This window comes from Typopeltis vanoorti, chromosome 9, assembly GCF_054136105.1.
Source record: "Typopeltis vanoorti isolate ZY-2024b chromosome 9, IOZ_Tvanoo_1.0, whole genome shotgun sequence".
Classification (NCBI taxonomy): domain Eukaryota; kingdom Metazoa; phylum Arthropoda; class Arachnida; order Uropygi; family Thelyphonidae; genus Typopeltis; species Typopeltis vanoorti.
Genome location: NC_143557.1, coordinates 100,973,277 through 101,000,757, shown reverse-complemented (window position 1 = coordinate 101,000,757; position 27,481 = coordinate 100,973,277). Strand labels below are relative to the sequence as shown.

At 36.8% G+C, this 27,481-nt stretch overlaps 1 protein-coding gene across 1 annotated transcript; it reads right to left on the bottom strand.

The window, feature by feature from the left end:
* Window positions 1-235: 235 nt before the first annotated feature.
* LOC150103306 (cobalamin binding intrinsic factor-like) lies at window positions 236-27,481 on the bottom strand. The gene is made up of 5 exons (XM_090398317.1): window positions 27,157-27,481; window positions 25,167-25,386; window positions 23,840-24,099; window positions 5,780-5,946; window positions 236-546 (listed from the first exon to the last, which is right to left on the bottom strand). The coding sequence occupies exons 1-5, from the start codon at window positions 27,212-27,214 to the stop codon at window positions 382-384; spliced, it is 870 nt and encodes a 289-aa protein (XP_090254443.1). The 5' UTR covers window positions 27,215-27,481; the 3' UTR covers window positions 236-381.

Genomic DNA, 27,481 nt, shown 5'->3' with positions numbered 1-27,481 from the left:
TTAATTAATTAAATAATCACTATTCTAAAGAATGAATATGGTTTACGCTTTAGGATGTTATGTCAGAGCAATGCTAATATTATGAACAGACTTCTTACGAAACACAAGTATTTTACATTAAAAACAAAAGTTCCAAGTAATGTTGCCAGTGCTATTGTAAGTAAATAAATGCAGCCTTGACTTTTTTATGTATAAAAGTGTGGTTAACTGTTATTTTATTAACACATGCAGTCTCAGTTAAAAAGCATTGTTTTTAATTCAAATTAGATTTAAAAAACAAAATATTACTGTACATTATGATCTTGTTTGTTTTATATTACAAACTTTCATTCAAATTATGATTATCATCTTATTCCGAATAATAGATTAATTGTATTAAAACTATAATCCGAGATTTGCAAGACTTCTGCCTTTCAATACAGGCAACGCAAAGTACAACGCTAACATATTAACAAAGGAGCCATCTTCTCTTTGTTGAGATAACACGTAGTTTATGGCATTGATCAGATTCCAATCTTCAGTACTGCTGTTTGTAGCAATGAAGGTCTATAGAAAATAATTTAAAAATAAAGACATTACAAACATAGAAACTAAAACTCTTTCCGAAAAATTTTAAATGATAGAAAATGCATCTTTAAAGTATTGCATAGTGATGATTATCTAAACTTAGGTACTAGGTATATTGCTTTATTTTAGTGCATCATTAAAAATACATAATTAGCATACCATATTACCCAGATGCAAAGAAAACAAAAATATTGCTGGTTTTATTGACCGAATGGTTATTGAATTGCAAACTCGAGAACTGCTGAAGTATTTGGAGCGCCACTTATCAAATCTGCTTCTAAACAAATCATGAAGATGATCAGGTGCAATACAAACAATTTTGTTAATGTGTCTCTGTCAAATGACACAGTTCACATCGCAGAATTAGAGATATAATTGAAACGAAAATCAACAATTATTATTCCAAAAAAACAGCGATGATACTGTACTATACCATTCACTGTAAATTGATTCTACTTCTTCCTATGCCTCTACAACCCAATCGAGCCTTGGCCTCTTGGATTTGTTGCCTATAACACAGTATATCCAGGATCTCACTTCTCCAGTTTGGAACATTGTAAATATGATGATACTTTCTTGACTAATGGGATCTATCTATCTTTTTCTTGGTTTTCCTTTCGGTCTTTTAGCAAGAATTTTACTGTTTATAATCTCCCTAAGAATATCAATTTCGATACAAAAAAACGTGTCCTGCCTGCTGCAAATTTTGATATTGATTATACTAGATAGTATAGGTTATTTATAGAGTTGGCATAACTCATGGTTGTACCTGATCTTCCATGGATCGTTTCATTCAGTAGGTCAAATGTTTTAAAGAAAATATTTGACCTTTTTCCTTTCAAAAACTAAAATCAAATCCTCTACCCTTGTCACAATTATCCAAGATTCACATCCATAAATAGCAATTGGGTGAATTATGGATTTGTGTATTCGTGAATGAATATCCTTTGAGCTGAATACAGATGAAATAGAACAAGAAGTCCTACTTACTCTTCCTAATATGAATCATTATTTTATTTTTATGTTGCTTCATTTTAATCCTATCTCATATGTTGATTTTTTCTAATTCTAGATATATTTCTTGTTACTTGCTGCTTGGTTCTTTACATGATGCTAATTTCATTTACACAATTTGCGATCCATAATCTACAATTCGCAAATTGATTATTATTATTATTATTATTATTATTATTATTATTATGTGACACCTCCAGGGAGTCCAGAGACCCATTGAGGGAGAGTGTGCCAACAGCAACGAACGATTTATCTCCTTCCAACTACTAACCGCGCTCAAACTTGCTTAACTTTTTGCGAGCCATTAGTAGCAGAGGCTTTACCCATCGACCAACCTTTGCTGCATTTTATGGATATCGTAAAATCAGCTGATGATCTGGTGCTTTTTTTTTGCTAAATATAAACTGAATAAAAAAGCCGATGAAGGTGTTTTGTGAAGCCAATCATTGTCAACTCTACAACTGAAGAAGGGATTTTTGAACTTACTGAAGGCTTCATAACATATACTGGAAGCAATGTACTGGGACAGGCATAAATGGAGTTAAGCCATAATTTGTCGGATAAGAGGACTTGTTCCACATTCATTCTTTAACCCTGTAGAAACATTTACTCACTGTTATATATATACAGGGCAGACGAGGCCATCTGAAATATTTATTTGGATTTGAGAGGTACTTAATGAAAGCTGTAAAAATTATTTATCTTATTATGGGCAGTTCACTGAATTCTCAACTTTTCTCTCTTTTTTGTGAGGAAAAAGATAATGTTTATAAACAACTACTTTCATATTGGAGCTCGTTGGCTTTTGCTTGAGAAAGTCCTCGCTTGTCTGTTCAAGCTGCAGAAACTTCAAGAATACACGAAAAACTTGAATAAAGTACTTCAAGTTCTTGAACTTCGAGTCTTTTGGATTTGCGTGATTTGAACTTGTACTGGAAATTAAGATATCTTTCAGGCATATTTTCTCATTTTAACGAATTAATTTAGCCTAAATGAAAACAACAGCTAATGCCTTTTATTCCCTTGTAGGGAGAATGACCTTATATCAATATTCCACTTAAAGTGAATGCAATAATTGAAAAAGCAGCAGCTACGGAACTGAATTCATTTCTTTGTGTAAACAGCAAAGACATGAACTCATCTTAAGAACACGAAAAAAAAATCGAGACACTGATGTTTTGAATGATTTGATGAAAGGCCATCCTAAGTATTTTTCCAAACAGCAGTAGTGAGTCGATAAAAACCCTTTTCTATCACATTGCATATATATTGCCAAATAACTAGATGCATTCAGAAGAAAAAGAATCGATTATAGAGTTCTCTTCAAATGGCTTTTTGAAATAAAAGTTTGTTCAACAAAAGTAATTTACATCATTCTAATTAGAAATAATTTCTCAATATCCAACTCTAGTAGAGAAGAAGGTTAAATATATTTTGCCCTTTCCGAGTGCATATATACACGTATCTGCGTTATATTCTCGTAGTTAGTTAGGAATTCGTTTTATTGTTTTAAAGCACCTCATCTTTGTCTTAGACTAAGAAGTTGAATATTTCTTTATTAATGACTGATCATAAACTTTTACTCACTGAGGAACTTACTTCAGGTATGAAATTTTGAAATTGTACTAACTAGTTTATTCCTTTTTTATTTTTCATTTTCTTAAATTCAGTAACATTGCTTTTGTTTCATTATGTTTATTCATGTTTTATATTTCATTTTAATATATTAGAATGAGTTGACTTAAAGAAAATGTCAAGTAAATATATAACAGTACCAGTGGTACGCGAATAATTGAATTTTGGGAAATATTGCTTTAGTATATTATTATTATTATACATCCAGGGAGTCAAACACCAATCGAGGGAGGCGATACATCACAAACACCATCAATCATGCCTTCTATTAAACTCCTTCGCTCTGGATGTATACTGCTGCTACTTCAACAGATAAACTGTTCTATTCACTCACTGCTCTGTGAGAGAAAAATCTAGCTCTTACCCCTTTCTTAACTGCATACAAAATAAACTTTTATCGATGCTCCCTTGTTCTCTCCCTGCCTTCCATATAATGAAAACTTTTATCAACCGATATCCTATAAAGCCCTCTCAAAAGTTTATACACCTCTATCATATCACCCCTCTCACCTCTGTCTACCATGTCTACATTCCGTAATCCCTATATCATCTTTATAAATCTTCTTTGTGGTTTTCCACAGCTTCTTTATCCCTTTGGAATCCAGGAACCAAATCTGCTCACAGTAGTCCAGGGGCGGTAGTATCACGGCCTCGTAAAGAGACAAAAGCATTTCCATATTCTTACAGGTCAATGTACGTTTCAACATCGCAATTATCCTCTGAGTTGTATATTTGCATTTTTATGTCCCTTTTGAACTTTAACTTTCTATCCACCATTATTACAAGATCTCTAGACTCGTCAGTTACTCCAATCATAATTCCACTAATATAATATGAAATGTTGGATATTGCATCACGCCAAACTGCTAATAACTTTATTCTTACTGACATGGAATTGATAGTCATTACCGTTTGTCCGCGCTTCCAGCTTATTCAGATCACCTTGTAAATGCTGTAGGTCAGAAGGATCTCTGAATTGCCCTGCCTATCTTGGCATCATCGGGAAACAAATGAAGATCTGTCAGTGCCTTTCCAGTATCATTAATGTATAAATTGAACATCAATGGTCTAAGGACTGTTACCTGGGAACACCTTAAATAAGTCGCCTTAAATAAGTCAGATTCACATCCACCGCGACTTTCTTATACCTATCCTTCAGCCATCCACTTTATCCAAGCCAACAATTTCCATTCCAATCCCACATTATCCAGTTTATGCAACGGCCTTGAATGTGCTATGGTATCAAATGCTGCCTTATCAAAGTCCAACAGTATCATAGCATATCCATATTTTATTGAAATATTTTAGAGAAGTTGGCAAGATCTTGCCAACTTCTCTAAAATATTTACAATCACTCCAGTTTGCGCCACCCTCGTGCAATGAAACTATCATACATTCTTTCCGTCCTTATGGAATCTTTTCTAAACTAAGACTGAAATTATGCAAACATGTCAATGGCTAGCCAGTTCGGCTGGACATTCCTTTAGTATTTGTTCTGATATCTCATTTGTCTCTAGTGCCGAATTCTTATCCAGGTTATGCAACAGCTGTAGGACCTCATTCTCTGCATTTTTATCTCTTCGTCCAATGAAGTGGCAGCACTCTGCACTATGTGACATACGCCAGGTTAATAGATCTTGGTAAAGTGAGCACTCATTATTTGAACTATTGCATCTACTTCTGATGCAAAGCTATGATCTGCATTCAGTAAAGCTATTTTTCGGGCATAAAGAGTCATAATTCAGTATGTAGATAGGATTAGAGCATTCATTCCACTTTAAAGAAACCAAGTGACTTCTAGCCTAATACGATTGGAAAAATTAGCATGGACAAATGAAAAATTCTTATCCTAGTGTAAGAGGAGAGATTGTTATAAAAAGTGCGGTTTGAAATCGTGTTCTTGCATAGCAATATTGGTGTGTTGCTACGATTGCAACCGAATCTCAAGAGTCGTTTTCGCTTTATTTGCTGTAGACATACATTTTCATTTTGGCCTGCATTTGTTATTAAAATTGTCTGATCATAACCAAAATCGAGTTCAGTAGATGCACTCAGAGTTATTCTAAATATCACACTTAATTAATTTCACTTGAAAAGGAAAAATTATTTTGTATAATTTCAAAAACCTTTTTGCAAATTTTTCTGTGAAAATGATTCTATTGCAACTTAAGTTTAGAAAACTTAAGTGGAAGAGTAGCTTGTCATATGAAAAAAAAAAAATTAAAAAATGACTATCTGAATCTCTTAAGTATAGAGAGGATGGTACGTAAAAGAACGAGTTAAATATCATACATTTATATAAAGATGAAGAAAGTCTGTATGTGCAAAGTTTTTGAATTTGGAATAATAAGAATGATAGGATCCTATCGTTGACCCGTTTTGCAGTGTTCTGCTTAGCACATTTTCACAAAAAAAATAAACATTTTTTGTGTCAAAGTTACTGAAACTATTTTCAACTAAGCTCATAATCGGTTTTCAGGATTACTATAACTTAAATTAGTCTTAACTATTTTTATAGGCGACTTGTCTAGCTAATTAATTTCATTAAAACTGTTTATCTTACCTGTATAACTATACCAGAATTATATATATTGCCAAAACTTCCATCCGCTTCCTGTTTTGTCTTCAGAATTGCAATATTTCTTTCAATCGTTGAAGATATATCAGGATCCGGTTCGTTAAAGCGCTTCTGAACACAGCTTAGTGCTATGAGAGCCATCGCTGGGGTATCTAACAAGAAATATACAATTGTGATTAGCTAAAACTGCAAAATGAAGTAAAAAGTGATGCAATATATCGGAAGCTGATATAATCCGTTATCCCCCCCCACACACACACACAAGAAAAGGGAAACATCAGAATTTAGCGACAGGACTTATGCCATCTCAACCGATGTCAAAAAAGACAGAACGTGAATTGGTATATATATTAAATAGAATAGGACATCTTTAAAAGCAGTAATATCAAAGTTGCTTGTTGCTTTTAGTCTATTATACAAAATCATATTCATCTTCAGCATACAGAAACATCAATGTCATTCAAAAAAAAAATTGCGAGTGTTCAAAATATACCGTACATTGAATATTGCTATGTCGCTTCTGTGATGCATAATGTCTACACCGTAGTCGCGGTATCCTCCGGACTGCGGAAATACCTGGGTTCTAATTCCGTGTAGGATCTCGTGAACCCTTTCAAGTTTTTTTTCAGCTGAATTTTCCAATTTCATACAGCATTTTCCTGCTCTGAACTTGGATTTTTCAAAGCTCAAAACAGACACGCGAGTTTGCATAAAATTAAGAAACTTCATACACGAACATCATAACCACAGCTCCTTTGGCCTTCATAGCAAAAACAATCTAGAAACAGAAGAGCTTGGGTCTATTGTTTGCATATATATTTAATTTAGATCAGATAAATATGCCTAAATCGTACGTAATAATAATAATAATAAAAACAGCTTAACGATGTCGTTAAACAATTTAAAATAAATAAATAGACCGTTAATTTTTTATTTACAAAGGAAATGGGAAGCACTTGTAGCCCTAACTTTTTAGAAACTCGGTGGGCATATACCTATGCACTCCTCATTCTTAGTGGCCATTCATAGCTGAGCCCAGTGCATCCTGGAACTAAACCTTAACAGGTATATATTGTTGTCTGAAAAATTGTGAGTTCGGTCATAATTATTAATTATTCTATCAATAAACAGAGAGTTTAGATAACTTGGAGCTCATGAAGTATGCAAAAATGTCAGAAAATCCGTAATATTGCACTTTCAATCTCATCAAAATAAAGTGTACATAGAAGTAACATCTCTCAGCTACTAACTTTCGAGCGGTCTTCACGTTTCAATGATTAACGATTATCATTTCTGACATAAAGGGTGAAGCAAAATGCTTTTCATACCCCCCGCTATCCTTGCAGATATTGGGTGGCTGTCCCCACATTTTAGACATTTAAACTCAGCCTTACACATTTTCCGGGCGTGGCCAAATTTTTAACATCTGTGGCACTGACTTGTTGAAGCCCTTTTCCTTAAGGTTCTGGGCTGATTTTCAGTCCACAGATGGATGTCAGGTTAGATATATGTTTGTAAGCTTGACTGATCTCAACTAATACTAGTGGCATCGGAGTCTTGTCTTGTCTTTTTTTGTTCATTCTGCTCACCTTGATAGATGGTAGGTCCTGTGATGTCGACGCAGCCACTTCTTATATGGATACGTCTTGAGACCTCCTCTGAGCACTACCTTCAGATTTTTCTCTGAACCAAGTGAGAAGGTGTGATACTGAATGCCTCTGGCATTCATTTCCCCTGTGAGTTTTCGGTAGTCCATCACTGTGGTGGGCTGAATCTTGATGCCGTCAGTGACATTTTTTGCATATTTATAAGAGATCTGTAGATTGGACATGGCAGCCCTTAGACACATCCATCTTTGTTTTTTTCGCGCAGTATAATCGGAGGTATCTTTTCTCTAGTGGAGGCAGAGGAGTCCGAAACGGGACTGTCTTCTTCCATTCCATCCTCTTTTGGTGGCTCGGAGGCCGTGGTTTTGCGCTTCTTGCGCGCACGGACCTCCGTGAAGTCTGCGGGGGTGGAGATCACCAAGTCCGGTCTCATTTGCTGGAGCATTGTCATCGTCCTCCCCCGACATAGAATATAAATTAAGTTCAGATTTTTTGAGAATCTTTGTCAGTATTTATGGCTAGTCCTCTGTCCAGTGACTCTACCAGGCCGTCAGCATCAAACCCCGCTCATACCGAGAAAACGAGGTGCAAAATCACTTTTTAAGATCGTGGGTTCTTGAGGTCGCGTAGATATTTCGTAGACCCAATTTACATAGTGGTCTACCAGCAAAGAGAATCCCGCAGTCGCAAAAGACAGCCAACAAAACCAAGCGTTGGAAAAACGCTCGAAGAAACAACAATTTTTAGTTTTTTAGTACCCTAATAAAATGGGGAAAGGAGGTTCAAGAACTCGCCTGGCCAAAGAGTGAAAACCTACCTCCCTTGGATGTATGGTATTTTAGGGAGGTAGGTTTTCACTCTGGACATAGCGAGTGGGGGCCTACATGGCCATCAGACCTCGTGCATTTTTCATGCAGAGGGGTAAACAATAGTTTTCAAACTGTGTTAATTCCAGTGCAATGTGAAGTTCCCGAAAAAACATATAAAATTCAGTCAGGTAAACCTAAAATAACACGTCCGATCAAATCAAAAGTCAATACCGAATCTCATTCCCTCCAATTATTTTGATCAAATCCACAATTGAATTCCTTCACTTTTTCATTTATTATAATCCTTATAAGGACTGGCTTAAAGGGGCGAAGCAAGAATGCTTTTCATCTTCCCCGTTAACTGTAGAGGAGAGTGTAGGGATAAAGTGTTATCGTGCTATTAAAGCTCTGATCGTGGCAGGAGGGTAACAGCAATAGCCAAGCCTCAGTTAGAACTTCATTGGCTACAGCATTGCCATCCATTACCCTCCAAGGGTATTAATCACCGCATCTCACAGTCGATTTTCCTGTTCTCACTTTTTTCAAAATTCAATACTTTTTATTAATATAACTGAATATATAAAAATAATTAGGTGTCGGTTATATACTTCATTTTTTTACTGACATAACTATATTTTAACATTAAGATATTAATCTGATATATCATTTTAATTTATTTAGATTTATTAACATAACTTAATTAATTTTATTAGAAAAAATCGAAAAATGATTATTTTTTGGCAATTGTACTGCATCTATTTTGCTTTGTTTAGTAATGGTTCTACAGACATCGAATCTTGGGTTGAGCTAACTGCAGAATGATACCAGACGGCTAAGGTTTAATCGTTTTGATTCAGTATCCACTAAAACATTAAGTTATCTATTGAACTGTATATATATATGCTTCTGGTTTAGCGTGCAGAAAAATATCTGCACGTATAAAATCATTTTAAGAGATGATGCCATGCTGCATCAGATAGCCATGTTTTTCTGTCTGGTGACAGTATGATTGTTAATACCGTAATGGAGATATTTCAAAATGGTGAGCTTTCATCATAATATCACATAGTATCCTTTACTATTCCTTTCGTTCATATCTTGACTACGAAAAATCAGCTAACGCCTTTTGGTTCCAGTATAGGGAGTAGGCGAGGCCGTTTAGCCCAATCTAACTTTGGGAGACTGAGTGGGCAGGTCAATCTCCACTAGTACCAAATCATAGATAGCTGGCCCAAAGCTATCACTAATTAAGCGGCATGCAGTGAAGAGAGGCGATTCAACAAGAGTCGCCATCTCGTGGTTCATAGCCCTAACACAATATATTTAATGTCTGAAATAATGTGGGTTCTACGGTCGATTTTCTTGAGTTTACGGGACGAAAAACCCTAGTTTCCAGGAGAAAAAAACCCGCTTGCCATGCCAGAGATCGACTGACTCGGGAACCGGTCGAAAAAAAGGCTTAGAAAACTTTCCTCTAGTCGAAGACTAGATTCGAAACCAAGTCTTCATTCGTCCAGTTAAGCGGCGTGGTGTGCAAACGCCACATCCACTGAGTTACACAGTATAAATGATTCATTTACTGTATCATTATTATATATAGTTTTCAATGGCGGCTGGTGAAATTTTAAGTGAGGGTGCTGTCTATACAAAATAAAATAAAAAAAATATTTTTTTCTTAATTAGTAACCAATTTATTAATACATAAATCTGTAGATTTATTTATTAATAAATTGGCTACTGATTAGGAAAAATAATTATTTTTTTTTAATTTTTATAGGCAGCATTCCTACTTAAAATTTCACCAGCAGCCACTGATAGTTTTAAAGAATATATACAAGATAATATAAAAATTATCTGAGATAATTATTAAAAATAGATCGAGAAAGGAAAATCACAAATCGTAGACATAACAGAAGGGCATTTTGATCGCTTAAAGCAAAAAATCTACTCTTTGAACTGCATCGAGTTTGTTTGGCGCGTATGGTTGACGAGGGTACTCATTACGAGAATGGAGAAGTATGATTACGAATTAGCTGCTCGCGTTTTTTGATTGGTGCGATATTGAAACTTTCGAATGATATATTTAGAAGTATGCCTTCTTCCTTTTGACTATTTTTGTGATTACACATTGTTTAGCTGGTAGACTTCTGCCTGAATCTAAAGGATTTGTCAATAGACCCTCCTACGTCGTCAGGAATAAGACATCGAAATATTCCTTCATTGTACACAAGGATGGAGAATGTAAAAGATATCAAGGACGCAATTCAACATTTAAACAAAGATATGTCACTTGACATTCTCAAATTCATTCTAAAGACATTTGAAACGGATTATCCTGGTTGCTCGAATCTCTTCAATCAAGCAAATGACACCGAAGACTATAATTTGGACATCGAAGAGGACATTACACCTGTTCCACTTACAAAGACTCCCCGATTCTATTGTTCACAGGAGAAACAATCTAATAAAAGACGGAGAACATCGGAAGATGGAATGGAAGAAGATGTAAGAACTCACGAAAATCAGGTCACCCAAGGTAGAAAAGAAAAATCCCTCCAGTTATCCTTCGAGATAAAGATAAATGAACCTCAGTCTCAAGATCCCTAGGGGAACAAAATATCAATTTCTCCTGGGCAAGAAATACTGAAGAGGGTGTAAAGATTCATCCTACCACTGTCACAGATTATCGCATGATGACGAAAATGCTGGACAATTCTAAATTGCCTTTCCACACCTTTGCGCTAGCAAGCGAGAAGAACTTAAAAGTGGTTCTAATAGGAGTGACTGAGGGATCACAGCTGACTTCATCTGTCAAGGATTAACCCCAATTAAAGTCAGTAGGATGCTGAGGTCAGAGAAAACACCAATGCCACTGGTGTTGGTCGAAATCTCCAATACACAAAAAAGAATCTATAAAGTTACTGACATTTGTAAGCTTAAAATTACAATCGAACCTCCAAGGAAGAAGGCATCGGCAGGGCAGTGCAACAGATGCCAGAGGTTCGGGCACCCCCAAAAACTGTGCAGACAAGGGATGCCTTTTCTATCCAAAAAACCGTGGATCAACAAGAACAAACCACGCTCCTCCAAGAAATGACTCAAACAACCAAACAGGTCGCCCTCCAGATCATAATACCCCACATTCGGCAGCACAGGAAGGCACTCGACCTTCATCCATGTCCAAATCATATGCGGAAGCGGTAAGAACCCAGACTCCTTCATCGCAAGAGCAAACAAGCTCTAAATTCACACCAGCTTTAACCGTCACTTACAACAATGCTGCATGAATTCAGCAAAGCAAGCACCTCACCATCTTCCAGAAACAGATTCTATCTAGAAACCAATCCATATTAACAGCTATCTATAATGTTTAAAACATTTAAACCGAATTCCCACATGATAACAGTATGGAATGCCAATGGATTAACAAATAAAATTCTCGACCTGCAAGAATTCGCAAAAAGATACAATCCAGACATAATCTTGATCAGTGAATCCCACCTCAGACCATCAAAAAACCAAAAGCTAAGAGGTTATATTTTATATAGGACAGACAGACTTAACTCTAGTGGAGGCAGCACAGCTATTTTTATTAAAAATTATTTGAGCCACAACTCGTTGACTAGCCCCAAACTCTAAACCTTGATGTGACAAGTGTGGAGGTGCACAGTAATAACGCAGGCAAACTCAAAATCTACGCAGCATATAATCCTCCCAGCATTCCACTATTGGCTTAGACTCCATCCTCGGCTCCACGGATTCCATAATTATAGCAGGAGACCTAAACTCCAAACAGTTCGCCTGGTTCAGTTCGTCAATCAACTCCAAAGGCCGTACCTTATTCAATTACACGTCACTCAACTCATCAATAGTAGCTAGACACCCACTGAGCCCACTCAATACACCCATCAGGAAGTTCTGATGTATTAGACATAGTTATCGAATGATATAATCACGTAATCACAAGAAAGATATTTATTTAACCAAATATTTCGGTCTGGAAATAGCAGACCATCGTCGGTGGTATTACAAGAACAGTTTAAAAAATATACAAGCTAGAATACTAACAATAGATCGTTGAAATTAGAACATGCCGCGTGATGTTATATCACTAAGTATGAAACGAAATATTTTGAAGTAGAAACATGATTGAATTTGCTATTAAAAAAAAAAAAAAAAAAAAAAAAAAAAAAAAAAAAAAAAATTAATGGGTAATCTTGATTAGGCTTTCCCAGATTTTTGATATAGATATGCAGTCATTACGATTCAGGTTGGGATGATGGAGCAAGGCCTCCACGCTTTCCTTGAACAAACGTTCGAACCTATAACGGGATCTATGTAAGAGGCGCGTTTTGGACCAAAGGATGCTGTGGTCAGTTTCAATCCCGTGTTGAGCCAAACCAGACTTTTCAGGTTTATTGTGAAGAATGGATGATTGATGTTCTTGGATTCTTTTTTCAAGAGAACGTCCAGTCTGTCCAAAGTAAGAGAGATCACAGTTGCAAGGAATTTGATAAACTCCAGGAAGAGATAAAGTTGAGCGTTTGTCTTTAGGAGAAGGAAATTGAGAAGACAATTTGTTAATAGGAGAATACGTAGCTGTTAAATCATATTTCTTCAAAATTCTTGCGATAGGTTCTGAAATACCGGAGATATAAGGAATAGGTACTCGACGTATTGAATCTTTGTTGTTTTGTGGAGGATTATAAGATGTAAGAAGACGTTGAATACTTTTTTCAGAAAAGCCATTGAGTTTCATGTGTTGCTGGATAGTAGAAAGTTCTTTCTGTAGATAATCAAAAGTAGAACAATTAGTTTTGGCTCTTTTGATGAGACATTTTATAATTCCTGTTTTATGACATGGATGATGGGCTGATTCTTTCAGAATATAACGACCTGTGAATGTTGGTTTCCTGTATACTGTAGTTGTAAGAATATTTGAAGATGATCGGATGAGGAGAACGTCTAAAAAAGATAACTGGTTGTTTTCTTCTAATTCCATAGTAAACTTTATGCGATGATGTAAGGAATTAATACTGTTTAAAAAGGAAGATAAAGTGTTTTTACTGTGAGGCCAAATAGCAAATATGTCATCTATATATCTTACCCAAAAAGATGGTAGAGGGAAACTAGATGTGAAGAGGACTTTTTCTAAATGTTCCAAATAAAAGTTGGCTAAAGCTGGAGAAAGAGGACTTCCCATGGCTGTTCCTTCTACTTGGCTATAAAATTTGTTTTGACATATGAAATAACCAGAATGTATAACGAAATCGAATAGTTTTATAATATCTTGAGGAAAGATGTCAGCAAGTAGTTTTAAAGTTTCCTTAAGAGGTACATTGGTGTATAAAGATTCTATATCAAAACTAACCATAAGATCTGTAGGTTGTAATGAGACATCTTTTAATTTTTCTAAGAAATCTGAGGAGTTTTTTAAAAAAGAACTCGAGTTGCCAATGTAAGATTTCAGTAATTTAGCTAGATATTTGGCTATACGGTAAGTAGGAGAATCAATGCAATCTACTATTGGACGAAGAGGATAGTCAATCTTATGGATTTTTGGAAGGCCATAAAATCTAGGAGGTCTTGCAAAATGAGTTTTAAGTCTTTCAATTGTGTCTTTATCCAAACTGATGACTTCATCAAGGAGAGAATTTAATTTCTTTAGTTGTCTGTTGGTTGGATTATAATCAATTTCTTGATATGTGGAGCGATCTCGAAGCAAAAGAGAAAGTTTTCTTCTGTAATTTACTGAGTCCATAACTACTGTTGCTTTTCCCTTGTCAGCTTTAGTGATAATGAGGTGATTATTTTTTCTCAAGGACTGTAAAGATTTCATTTCAGAAGGAGATATGTTAGAAGGAGGAAGTTTAGCCTTAAGTAGAGAAGAAGCGACTTCTAGGCGAAGAGCATTAGCTTTATCGCTGGTTAGATGATTAAGATTCCTTTCAATGTTAACTAGGAAATCTAGATATGGTATTTTATTTGGAACAATAGAAAAATCATGTCCTTTTGAAAGGATGAGGGTTTCGCTTTTAGTCAAAGGACGTCCGGATATATTTACAATCCAATTATCTGGAGTTATGAATGGCTTGGATTGTTTAGACGAAAGAGCCTCATATTTACGGTTAAGATGTTGACTTAGTTTATTATAAGCAAAAAACCTGAAAAGTCTGGTTTGGCTCAACACGGGATTGAAACTGACCACAGCATCCTTTGGTCCAAAACGCGCCTCTTACATAGATCCCGTTATAGGTTCGAACGTTTGTTCAAGGAAAGCGTGGAGGCCTTGCTCCATCATCCCAACCTGAATCGTAATGACTGCATATCTATATCAAAAATCTGGGAAAGCCTAATCAAGATTACCCATTAATTTTTTTTTTTTTTTTTTTTTTTTTTTTTTTTTTTTTTAATAGCAAATTCAATCATGTTTCTACTTCAAAATATTTCGTTTCATACTTAGTGATATAACATCACGCGGCATGTTCTAATTTCAACGATCTATTGTTAGTATTCTAGCTTGTATATTTTTTAAACTGTTCTTGTAATACCACCGACGATGGTCTGCTATTTCCAGACCGAAATATTTGGTTAAATAAATATCTTTCTTGTGATTACGTGATTATATCATTCAGTCTTATGTCGCAAGTATCCTTAAAACAACAAATTCTTATCCTTCACGGGGAAAATGCTACCAAAATAACTGGTAAATTAGGAAAACTTTCAGTTATACAAGGTAGGTTACGAGCAAAGATTAATTTCTTAAAAAAGTGCCGCGACAACAAGATTATTCCCAATTTCGCTAAGATTAAAGAAACAATAAAATCTCCTGGAGCTCATAATATTTACCGGAACACAAGTTTATCTCTAATCCGTAATCAACTTAAAGCTGCTAAACGTGATCTTGCTATTCACAGTCATCAGACTTCTGATTTACGCACCTATATATCCACAAATTTGGATCCACATCTTTCTCACATAGTTCTAAATGTAGCTAAACGTTCTACTCAACGTGCTTATAATAAACTAAGTCAACATCTTAACCGTAAATATGAGGCTCTTTCGTCTAAACAATCCAAGCCATTCATAACTCCAGATAATTGGATTGTAAATATATCCGGACGTCCTTTGACTAAAAGCGAAACCCTCATCCTTTCAAAAGGACATGATTTTTCTATTGTTCCAAATAAAATACCATATCTAGATTTCCTAGTTAACATTGAAAGGAATCTTAATCATCTAACCAGCGATAAAGCTAATGCTCTTCGCCTAGAAGTCGCTTCTTCTCTACTTAAGGCTAAACTTCCTCCTTCTAACATATCTCCTTCTGAAATGAAATCTTTACAGTCCTTGAGAAAAAATAATCACCTCATTATCACTAAAGCTGACAAGGGAAAAGCAACAGTAGTTATGGACTCAGTAAATTACAGAAGAAAACTTTCTCTTTTGCTTCGAGATCGCTCCACATATCAAGAAATTGATTATAATCCAACCAACAGACAACTAAAGAAATTAAATTCTCTCCTTGATGAAGTCATCAGTTTGGATAAAGACACAATTGAAAGACTTAAAACTCATTTTGCAAAACCTCCTAGATTTTATGGCCTTCCAAAAATCCATAAGATTGACTATCCTCTTCGTCCAATAGTAGATTGCATTGATTCTCCTACTTACCGTATAGCCAAATATCTAGCTAAATTACTGAAATCTTACATTGGCAACTCGAGTTCTTTTTTAAAAAACTCCTCAGATTTCTTAGAAAAATTAAAAGATGTCTCATTACAACCTACAGATCTTATGGTTAGTTTTGATATAGAATCTTTATACACCAATGTACCTCTTAAGGAAACTTTAAAACTACTTGCTGACATCTTTCCTCAAGATATTATAAAACTATTCGATTTCGTTATACATTCTGGTTATTTCATATGTCAAAACAAATTTTATAGCCAAGTAGAAGGAACAGCCATGGGAAGTCCTCTTTCTCCAGCTTTAGCCAACTTTTATTTGGAACATTTAGAAAAAGTCCTCTTCACATCTAGTTTCCCTCTACCATCTTTTTGGGTAAGATATATAGATGACATATTTGCTATTTGGCCTCACAGTAAAAACACTTTATCTTCCTTTTTAAACAGTATTAATTCCTTACATCATCGCATAAAGTTTACTATGGAATTAGAAGAAAACAACCAGTTATCTTTTTTAGACGTTCTCCTCATCCGATCATCTTCAAATATTCTTACAACTACAGTATACAGGAAACCAACATTCACAGGTCGTTATATTCTGAAAGAATCAGCCCATCATCCATGTCATAAAACAGGAATTATAAAATGTCTCATCAAAAGAGCCAAAACTAATTGTTCTACTTTTGATTATCTACAGAAAGAACTTTCTACTATCCAGCAACACATGAAACTCAATGGCTTTTCTGAAAAAAGTATTCAACGTCTTCTTACATCTTATAATCCTCCACAAAACAACAAAGATTCAATACGTCGAGTACCTATTCCTTATATCTCCGGTATTTCAGAACCTATCGCAAGAATTTTGAAGAAATATGATTTAACAGCTACGTATTCTCCTATTAACAAATTGTCTTCTCAATTTCCTTCTCCTAAAGACAAACGCTCAACTTTATCTCTTCCTGGAGTTTATCAAATTCCTTGCAACTGTGATCTCTCTTACTTTGGACAGACTGGACGTTCTCTTGAAAAAAGAATCCAAGAACATCAATCATCCATTCTTCACAATAAACCTGAAAAGTCTGGTTTGGCTCAACACGGGATTGAAACTGACCACAGCATCCTTTGGTCCAAAACGCGCCTCTTACATAGATCCCGTTATAGGTTCGAACGTTTGTTCAAGGAAAGCGTGGAGGCCTTGCTCCATCATCCCAACCTGAATCGTAATGACTGCATATCTATATCAAAAATCTGGGAAAGCCTAATCAAGATTACCCATTAATTTTTTTTTTTTTTTTTTTTTTTTTTTTTTTTTTTTTTTTTTTAATAGCAAATTCAATCATGTTTCTACTTCAAAATATTTCGTTTCATACTTAGTGATATAACATCACGCGGCATGTTCTAATTTCAACGATCTATTGTTAGTATTCTAGCTTGTATATTTTTTAAACTGTTCTTGTAATACCACCGACGATGGTCTGCTATTTCCAGACCGAAATATTTGGTTAAATAAATATCTTTCTTGTGATTACGTGATTATATCATTCAGTCTTATGTCGCAAGTATCCTTAAAACAACAGACATAGTTATCGTCAGAAACATCAAATATCAATACCAGCTGGAGACATTAAAAGAGCTTAACTCAGATCATAATCCCATCCCGCTTAGGTTACGACTTCAAGATCAACTCTCTCTCTCTCCATCATTCTTTCTTACCATGGGACAAGCTCTCTAAGGTTTTTCCAGTCCACATTGGTCCACCCCCTGTCATTCGTAAAAAAGAAGAAATAGGCCAAGCTGTAAGCAATTTAACTAGGCAAATCAACACAGCAATAGCATCAGCCACTCAAACCACTGTCTTCCATGCTGTCAATTGGATCCCAGAAGCGATAATGTACCTGATTAAGGCCAACAATAAAGCCAGAAAGCGATATCACAATTCTAGAGCCTCGCAGGACAAAACACCCTTAAACAACCTGAACAGACAGGTTTGAGAAGCCCTCCAGATGCACAGGAATTCCAAATAGGAATCCAAACTCATGGAAATCAACCCAGAAGATAACTCCATGTGGAAATTTGTAAAATCTCTTCGTACCAAAAGACAACCCCTTCCCCCTTTCAAGACCAATCTTGGAATTGCACATTCAGATGAAGAAAAAGTAGAAGCCCTAATTGACAATCTGGAAAATCAATGCAGCTCATCTTACGTAAACTTAAATATCAATCTTATTTACAAAGTTCATCGTAAAGTTAGAAATGCATTAAGACAGCCTAAGGATGATACAGAAACCATCACCCCAACATCTCCAACAGAAATAATAAATATTATTTCCCATCTGAAGAATAAAAAGGCCCCCGGCCCTGACGGCATTACCAATAGAATAATAAAGCTACTCCCACGGAAAGCCATAATTCACCTAGTTAATATTACCAGTTCCATTTTAAAATTCCAGTACTTTCCCACAGATTGGAAAATCGCGGACATTATACCTCTGAAAAAGCCTGGTAATAACCCACAACTTCCCCAAAGCTAAAGGCCCATCAGTCTTCTTTCTTGTCTTGGCAAAGAAATAGAAAAGGTCATCCTATCAAGACTACAATCAGCAGTGGACAAACAGAAAATAATCCCAAATGAGCAATTTAGGTTTTGCAAAGCTTACAACACGGTGCAACAAATTCCCCGACTAACAGAACATATCACTCATGGTTTTAACTAGCACCTTCACACTGTTACTGTATTTTTGGATGTTGCCAAGGCCTTTGATAAGGTCTGGCATCAAGGCCTTATCATCGAACTAATTGAAAACAATATCCCAATTAAACTTGTGAAACTCATATATTCATATATTAATGAAAGATACATGCAAGTAAAACTCAACGGAATGGTGTTATCAAGACGCAAACTTCTGGCGGGAGTACCTCAGGGTTCTCTTCTGGCCCCAATACTATTCACAACTTACATAGCAGATATTCCTCTCAATTCAAGAACAACTACTACGGCCCTTTATGCCGATGACACTGCTATTCTAGCTAGATCGCTCAGCTCTCGCCTAGCAATCACTAGACTCCAAGGAAATATCAATGAGTTAGCAAACTGGTTCACCAACTGGAGGATTAAAGTAAATCCCCCCCCCCACCTCAGAAGCTCAGCCATGTTGTTTTCAAAAAGAAAGGTCTGCAACAAGGAAGACATCTTGTTCTCTGGTCATAAGATCCCATGGCAATCAGAGACCAAATATCTTGGTGTATTAAGGGATATGAAACTCCTTTTTAACAAGCACATCAATCTCATTGGCTCCAAATCTTCCAAAGTAATAGCACAGTTCTACCTATTGATCAACCGCAAGAGAAAATTGAACCTACATAATAAATTGCTTCTTTACCAGATGGTAATACGTCCAGTCATTAACTACGCCTCACCAGCATGGAGTCACACTTCAAGATCAAACATTTTGAAATTGCAGAGAATCCAAAACAAATGCCTTAGGATAATTCTGAATGCACCGTGGTTCATCAGAAATTCACAGATTCACCGAGAAACCGGCATTCCATACATCTCCTCCGTTCTTCGTGATCTTGCAGAAAAATTCTTCGTGAAGTCAAGTTGACATTCAAATCCACTGATCGTACAAACTGTTAATTACAATGAGACTGATTACTACAAACACAAAAGACCGAAGACTATTCTTCTCTCAATGATCATAGCTAACACAACTGCCCCCAGAGGGCGAGCTTAATTGCTCACAAATCTCCCATTCCCAAACAACTCTCATTACAGATAAAGGGGAATATAAAAAGCACTAATGCTTCACCCATCCTGTCAGTAACGTTAATGGTAATGGTTAAATGAACTGCAGCCTACTTACATACTGCTAATCAACTGCAATGGAATGGATAAATTCAGTCACCAGTTCTCCAGAAGACTCACAGTTACAATGCTGTCATTCGTTATTATATCAGACTGTGCGGTCCTCAGTTCTAGATTAGTACAAATAGTCACTTATTATTATTATTATTATTATTATTATTATTATTATTATTATTATTATTACAATAAACACAATATACAGACCCCCAGATAATAATCTACTCAGCTTTCTTCATGAGTTAGAAGCATGGCTAAGCGGCATCGAACCCCGTGCAACATACAGGCTCATCCTAATAGGAGACATTAACATAAATACTCTTGACCACGCTTCTTCATCCACTAACACATATCTTGATATACTAAGTCAGTACAACATAAACCCTACCATTAACTCCCCAACAAGAGAAGAAATACTCAAGAACTCACTGACACAATCATGCATTGATCATATCAACATATGGGCTCCCATCCATACATATGCATCATCAGTAATTAACGTCAAAATTGCCGATCACTATTTTGTCTCAACTTCGTTTTATTACGTTATCTGCTCCCCCCCCCACCTCCCACCACCACAAATATCGACAAAACTCGATCATATTAAAGAGCATTCTCGATAACCATGTAAAAAATACACACTGGAATTGCCTACTTAAAATAAATGATCCTGTAACATTATATGAGAATTTTCAACTAAAGTTCACAGAAATATACAAAAAAGCAACAAAGCCTACACAAACGAGGCGACAAACAGACAACAATCCATGGATAAATGGCGACATACTAAATAGTATTACTGTAAAAGAAAATCTATGGAAAAAACCCAAAACGTCACCCAGTAACACATATTTACAAACCTTATACAAAAACGCAAGAAATCAACTAACAACAAAACTCTGTAGGGCAAAAAGACACTACTACTTCCAAAAATTCATGAAATATAACGCCAACATGAAGCAAACATGGGCTACACTGAACGAATTAGTAAGTCGAAAAAATAAACTTCAGCACAAGATTTTATTGTAAAAAGCTTCGGTCAGGACACAAACCAAGAGGAACTAGCAAACTCATTCAACCATGCCTTCACACACAATACCACACAACTAAAAAAAAAACAAACTACCAACGATCAACAAAAAACTACCCACACAAAATAAACAAAAAAACGATGTATTTTCCACCTATAACAAAACAGGAACTGAAAGAAGCACTCCTACAACTAAAACCAAAGACCACTCCAGGAATAGACAAAATAAGACTCACAGACCTTATAACACACTTTGAACAAATAAATCCAGCACTTTTGAGACTCGTGAACATAATATTCGACACAGGCATTATTCCACGATAACTAAACGCCAACATACAAACGTGGTAAAAGAAACGATACCCATGTTCAAGTGCACCAAAGCATTTGATACACTTGAACATGACATCACCAAACTATACTCAATAGGTATAAGAGGAACACTGCATACATTGTTCAGGAACTACCTCTCAAACAGAACACAAGTAACAAAAATAGGTACATGTCAAAGCCGAGGTATACAAATTAAACACGGTGTTCCCCAAGGTACCATATTATCACCCTCTCTATTCGACATATACATTAACGATGTTCATAACATGGTCATAAGAAGTCAAATATTTCAGTACGCAGATGACACCGCACTACTAGCAATCCACACAGACATCAACACGGCTCTCTGCAAAGCACGACATACTTCTACCAAAACGGAATTCTAAACGCAAAACTGCGGAGGACCTCACCCGCCAATTACAAGGGGTGCATTTTTCAAACAGAAAATCCTGGATCAACTGGGGGGGGGGGGTGGGGGGGGGGGGGGGTGGGGGGGGGGGGGGGTGGGGGGGGGGGGGGGTGGGGGGGGGGGGGGGTGGGGGGGGGGGGGGGTGGGGGGGGGGGGGGGTGGGGGGGGGGGGGGGTGGGGGGGGGGGGGGGTGGGGGGGGGGGGGGGTGGGGGGGGGGGGGGGTGGGGGGGGGGGGGGGTGGGGGGGGGGGGGGGTGGGGGGGGGGGGGGGTGGGGGGGGGGGGGGGTGGGGGGGGGGGGGGGTGGGGGGGGGGGGGGGTGGGGGGGGGGGGGGGTGGGGGGGGGGGGGGGTGGGGGGGGGGGGGGGTGGGGGGGGGGGGGGGTGGGGGGGGGGGGGGGTGGGGGGGGGGGGGGGTGGGGGGGGGGGGGGGTGGGGGGGGGGGGGGGTGGGGGGGGGGGGGGGTGGGGGGGGGGGGGGGTGGGGGGGGGGGGGGGTGGGGGGGGGGGGGGGTGGGGGGGGGGGGGGGTGGGGGGGGGGGGGGGTGGGGGGAAAGGCAAGAATCCCTAACTTCCTGAAAATTATAGACCCATTAGACTCATATCAAGCCTTGGAAAGGTCACGAAAAGGTTATCCTCACAAGGCTACAAGCAATTGCTGACAAACATGGAATACTCCCTGACGAACAATTTGGATTCCGTAGAGAACATTCCACAGTGCAACAGATACATAGAATGGTAGAATATATAGCAAGTGGATTTAATTCGAACCTCCACACAGCAGCGGTCTTCACTGATATTGCAAAGGCCTTTGATAAAGTTTGACATCAAAGTCTTCTCTATAAGCTTATAGACTTTAAGGTTCCAATAAAATTAGTTAAACTAATTTTATTGAAACTAATCAAATCATATTTCAATGACAGATATGCATAAATCAAACTAAATGGAACAGTGTCGTCCAAACGCAAGATCCGTGCAGGTGTGCCACAGGGCTGTCTTCTGCACTACTTCTGTTCTCGATCTATGTAGCCGACAACCCGGCAAACCCGAGAACGATTATCTCAATACTATATGCGGACGATACTGCGATACTATCTAGATCTCTCTCAGCCCCCCCCCCCCCCAATTGGCAATCAGAAGACTTCAAGGGGGCAGTATCAATACAATAGAAACTTGGCTGGAGGAATGGAGGATCCAAGTAAACCCCCTTAAAAAGTTAAGCCGTACTATTCTCCGGAAGAAAGATCCCCAGCAAGGACGACATTCAGCTCAATGGAGTCAAGATTTCATGGGAAAAACAAGTGTTTCATACCTTGGAGTGAAACTAGATAATAAACTCCTATTTAACAGTCACGTCAAACTAATAGGATCGAAGACATCCAGAATAATTGCATAACTCTACCCTCTGATCAGCCGCAAAAGCAAATTAGACATCCAAAATAAGTTAACTCTGTACAAAATGGTAATTTGTCCAGTTATCACCTGCGCTTCTTCGGCATGGAGTCACACCTCTAAAACTAACATAGTGAAACTGCAAAGAATCCAGAATAAGTATGATTCTGGACGCTGTATGGTTTATTAGAAATACCCAGATCCGTCGTAAAGTAAACATTCCTAACATTTCTTCTCTTCTGCATGACTTAGCAGAAAAATTCTTCCCTAAGGCAAACCTTCATTCAAATCCACTGATCAAGCAAGCTGCCAACTACAATGAAGCAATACACTTCAAATATAAAAGACCGAAACAATTCTACTACAAACCGAACATAGCTAACTTCATACCCAATAAGGGCGAGCTTTAAGCTCAATAATACTTTATCCATTGATTCTCTTATACAGATAAAGGGGAATATAAAGCCGTTTTGCTTCCTCCATCCAGCCAGTAACCATTAACCGTTATGCATTGTAAATAGGATCCAGAGGGCAATGCTTCAGCCAATAAAGTTTTAACTGAGACTCGGCTATTGCAGTTACCCTGCCATAACCAGAGCTTATAGCTCAATAACATCTCATCCATACATTTTCATCTACAGATAAAGAGGAATATGAAAAGCATTCTCGCTTCACCCATCTAGCCAAAAAAAACTGTATGCATTGTGTGCATGAAAAACACACACAATAACAAAAATTTAAAAAACGCAAAATCATAGGGTTAGAATAATAATAAAAAAATATAAATATACAAATTTTTGTATAAAGAAATAATTATATTTGGCATGTCAAAAGTGAATGTCGTGTGTGGATGTGTGCAAACGTATAACTAATCGCTTGATATGTTTTTTTTAATCAATACCAGAAGAAAAGTCTTACCCAAAAAAGGAGCAGGCTGTCTCATTTGATCTGCTATGATTTGCAGATGGTGAATCCTGTCGGTCTCCAAATTTTGCCCAGCGTTGCATAGAGCCAAGGCTATTAAGCTATAAGAGAAGCTTGATAAGGAATAGGTTCTTTCTTTTAATTCTTTGACTAAATCGAAAGTTCCACGGAAGTTATAGGGATTTTCCTGTGCAGCCAACAATCCATGCATGAACAGTGCAACTTGTCCTGCTGACACAGGATTGCTGTCATTACTGAAAATAAATAAATAAGAATATGTTAGCACTTTAAAGTACTGTTTTCATTTATACAATTCCACCTATTACGTGAAAGCTCCATATTAAAATGGTATTATTAAAATACTAGAAGGAATTGAAAGTTTAAAAAAAAAAAGTGAAAAATCACTCTACTTGTTTTCAAGAGGTCTTGGAGTTCTCTCATCGAAGTGCGTGTTCCTACGCAAAAAAGTCTTCAGCAGATGCACAAATGGAATGTCTAACAGCGTAAATAGAATAGGGGAAAAAAAAAGAAAAGACCCAAGAAACGTCCTTATGAAAGAAAATTGACAGCGATAAATAAAGGAAAACTTGATATAGACAAATAATATGTCCCAGTTCAGAGGAATTCCATCCTTAGCATTTGATCCGGATGGGAAATAGTATCTTCATGATAATATCGATTATCATGAAGATACATTCAGTATACAGCGGTTATACTGAAGGAATGTAAACTGCAAAGGTATATATAAAAAAAAATTTAAAAAAAACTGATTGGTGCTACTTTTACCTAGAACTTCGTCAAAAATTTTGAAACGCTTTGTATAATAGAATTTCAAAAGAATTAAATACGCTAATATTAGAGGAGCGTTGAAATCTCCATGGAGAAGAATAAAAAGAAGAAGAAAATACTATCTGAATTCTTCAATATCTCAACCTCCAACATTGGTATCGAGGAGGGTTGACTGCGAAGAATGTTGACATGCGAACTTCATGCGGAATGTTTACCACTCTCTGACAATCTCATCTTTAAATTTACCTTATATCTTATTAATTCGATTATGGCTTGTTATCGTCTTTTTAGATTTCACTTCAGTTATCCCTTAAGACAGCATTAATAATTAAAAAGAAAAGAAAAAAAAAAAAGCTCTGTCCATGCTGTCTTACAAATGCCATACGAAATATGATGCATTAAATCTCGAAACGCTTTGGAATTCTGTAAGAAAATGACCAACTAATGGTACAGACTTGACTCGGAATTTAAATATAAAAAAAATTGAAATTCAATGACAAATTTTACTTGCAAGTAGGAAATATTGACTTACTTCAGCAATAGTTCGGCTAGCATTCCTTCCAAACGTATTAACATTAACTCCTTCTTCAATGTCCTTTCAAGGAAGAAGTTCTTGTCGGCTAAATATAAAGCAGTGATCATTCTATGCGTTTCACTTCCCCATGCCCAGTTCCTATTAAACTGAGATACAAGCCATTTGACACCATTTTCAGCTCCGAGACTAGTACTGGGAATTGCTGCTATTCTTCCTTCTGTAAAATGATAAAATAGACATCTAAATGTTATTACTTGTGTTCACAATTTAATTAACAAATTACCTGTGTATGTTTGTCTGTTTCATTATGTAAATATATTACGTATTTACATAATGAAAATTTGTACTGGATTTGTACGGAGCTGAAAATACATGAGTCAGGACTGTTCTCCGAAGCGAGTTCATTCACTTTTTAGAAGACCTGGGCTCGAATCCCTTCAAGGGTGAGAAGAACCTTTTAACAGTATTTAAACTGAAGGTATGTAAGCCAGGTTCATGCGGAGATGCAAGATTTATCTCCTGGAAATTCGGAATTTTTTTTTTTTTTTATTCCGCAAAACGACCAAATCTCTGGCGGAGCATATATAATTTCCAGAGACAGTACACTAGCCATCCAGGCTTAGTTGCTTCTGCTATAGCAAATACACAGCTGCCCAGCACATGCCGCCTAGAGCCATCTCTAAAACGACTCCTTTTGCGTGTGTGTGTGTGGGGTGGGTGGGTGGGTGGGTGGGTGGGTATGGGTGCAGGTGGGTGGGTGCCCATAATCTAGCATATATTATTATTATTATTAAGAAAGACCTCCAGGGGAGTCAGGGATTCATTGAAGGAGGCCACATACTACACGCACCAACTATCATACTTATTCTTGATTTCATTCCACACTGCTTGCACTCACAGCATCCAATGGCAATCCATTCCAATCACGTACCACCCTATGAGAGAAAAATCTAGTCCTCACCGTCTTCTTAGCGGAATTCATTCTCAGCTTCCAAGAATCCCCTCTTTTCTTTCCCCCCTCCATAAAATGATAAATTCCATCAACTGAAGTCCTGTATGACCCATCAGAAAGGTCTCAATCTAAATTAAATAAGTCGATATTTTAGGAAACTTAAAAATATTAGAATCTATAAAATTTTTGTCAGAAACTATATGTCGTTTTATTTCAGATTAAGAGTATAGAATATCAAAACTAGGAGCATTTAATTTTTTTCAAATATAGAAGCTATTCTTGAGAGTCTGTGAGACTACAAGAGCCACATTAATAATGAAAAACTTTCCGTTTCATGTTAAAAGCATAATATCTGTCATGCTATTAAAAGGGTAATCAAATTTAAAAACTTTATCACTGCAGTGTGTTCCTTAGAATTACATCTCTCATCATAGAGACGAGTAAAGCAAATTATACTTAAACGTAACAGGTTTAAACATTTTATGAAAAAAGAACGTTATATATTGTAAGATTCCTGTGTAACACTGTGGAAATGGTATTTGCTTCGATAGGGCTAGATCGCCCAAAAGAAGACACTTATGGATTCGATTCTAGTTGCCAATTAAAACATTCTATATAACCTTTCTATAGAACGGTTTTTTGACACAAGCAAGTAGAATAATTTTCTCCTGGAAACTCGGTTTTTAACCCCACAGCTCAAATGTGGATCATAGAAGTCGCACTATTTAAAATATAATACATGTATTAGGATTAAATATTAAGTATTATAATATCTCATCAACGGATAAGACAGTATGAAAAAAATGAATGATATTTAATAATTCTTAAAAGAACTTAAGAACAGGTCCTTATCAGGTGCGTTTGGAACTCTTTCCATAAGTGCGTCATCCTTTCGAAGATTAGAAGAAGAAAAACGTGATAGACAGAGAAACAGAGGTTCTTAATTTACTTAAATAAAATGTAGCACCTAAATTTTAATAAATATGTCTAACAGGAACAAAAATTTGGTTTAGTTTAATAATAAAATGTGCTTACCGTAATCCACACCGAACACTAAAACAGAAACCATTAAGATTAGCAGAACTGAGATCATTTTTTTTTTGTTTAACTACTATACTAGATGATTGTCTGCTATTAAAGGAAGTTAAACGATCAAAACTGAATCGCGTTATATAATTATAATGATCGTTTCCAAGCTACTTCAACTCACACACATTTCGCTGCAATTGGAAGAGACATATCACCTCTGACCAGAAAATGACACGTTTGGAATCTTATCTGTATTAACTAAGAATTAAAAGGATATATCATGAAATAAATACCACCGATGTGTACAAGCCGGACACAATCTACATCATAA

Excerpts from the sequence above, each read along its gene's own strand:
- LOC150103306 (XM_090398317.1), bottom strand. The coding sequence starts at position 27,214 with ATGATCTCAGTTCTGCTAATCTTAATGGTTTCTGTTTTAGTGTTCGGT. Across the intron at positions 24,100-25,166 it reads CTAGCCGAACTATTGCTGAA|TAATGACAGCAATCCTGTGT; the intron begins GTAAGTCAATAT and ends ATTTATTTTCAG. Across the intron at positions 547-5,779 it reads ATTCTGGTATAGTTATACAG|ACCTTCATTGCTACAAACAG; the intron begins GTAAGATAAACA and ends TATTTTCTATAG.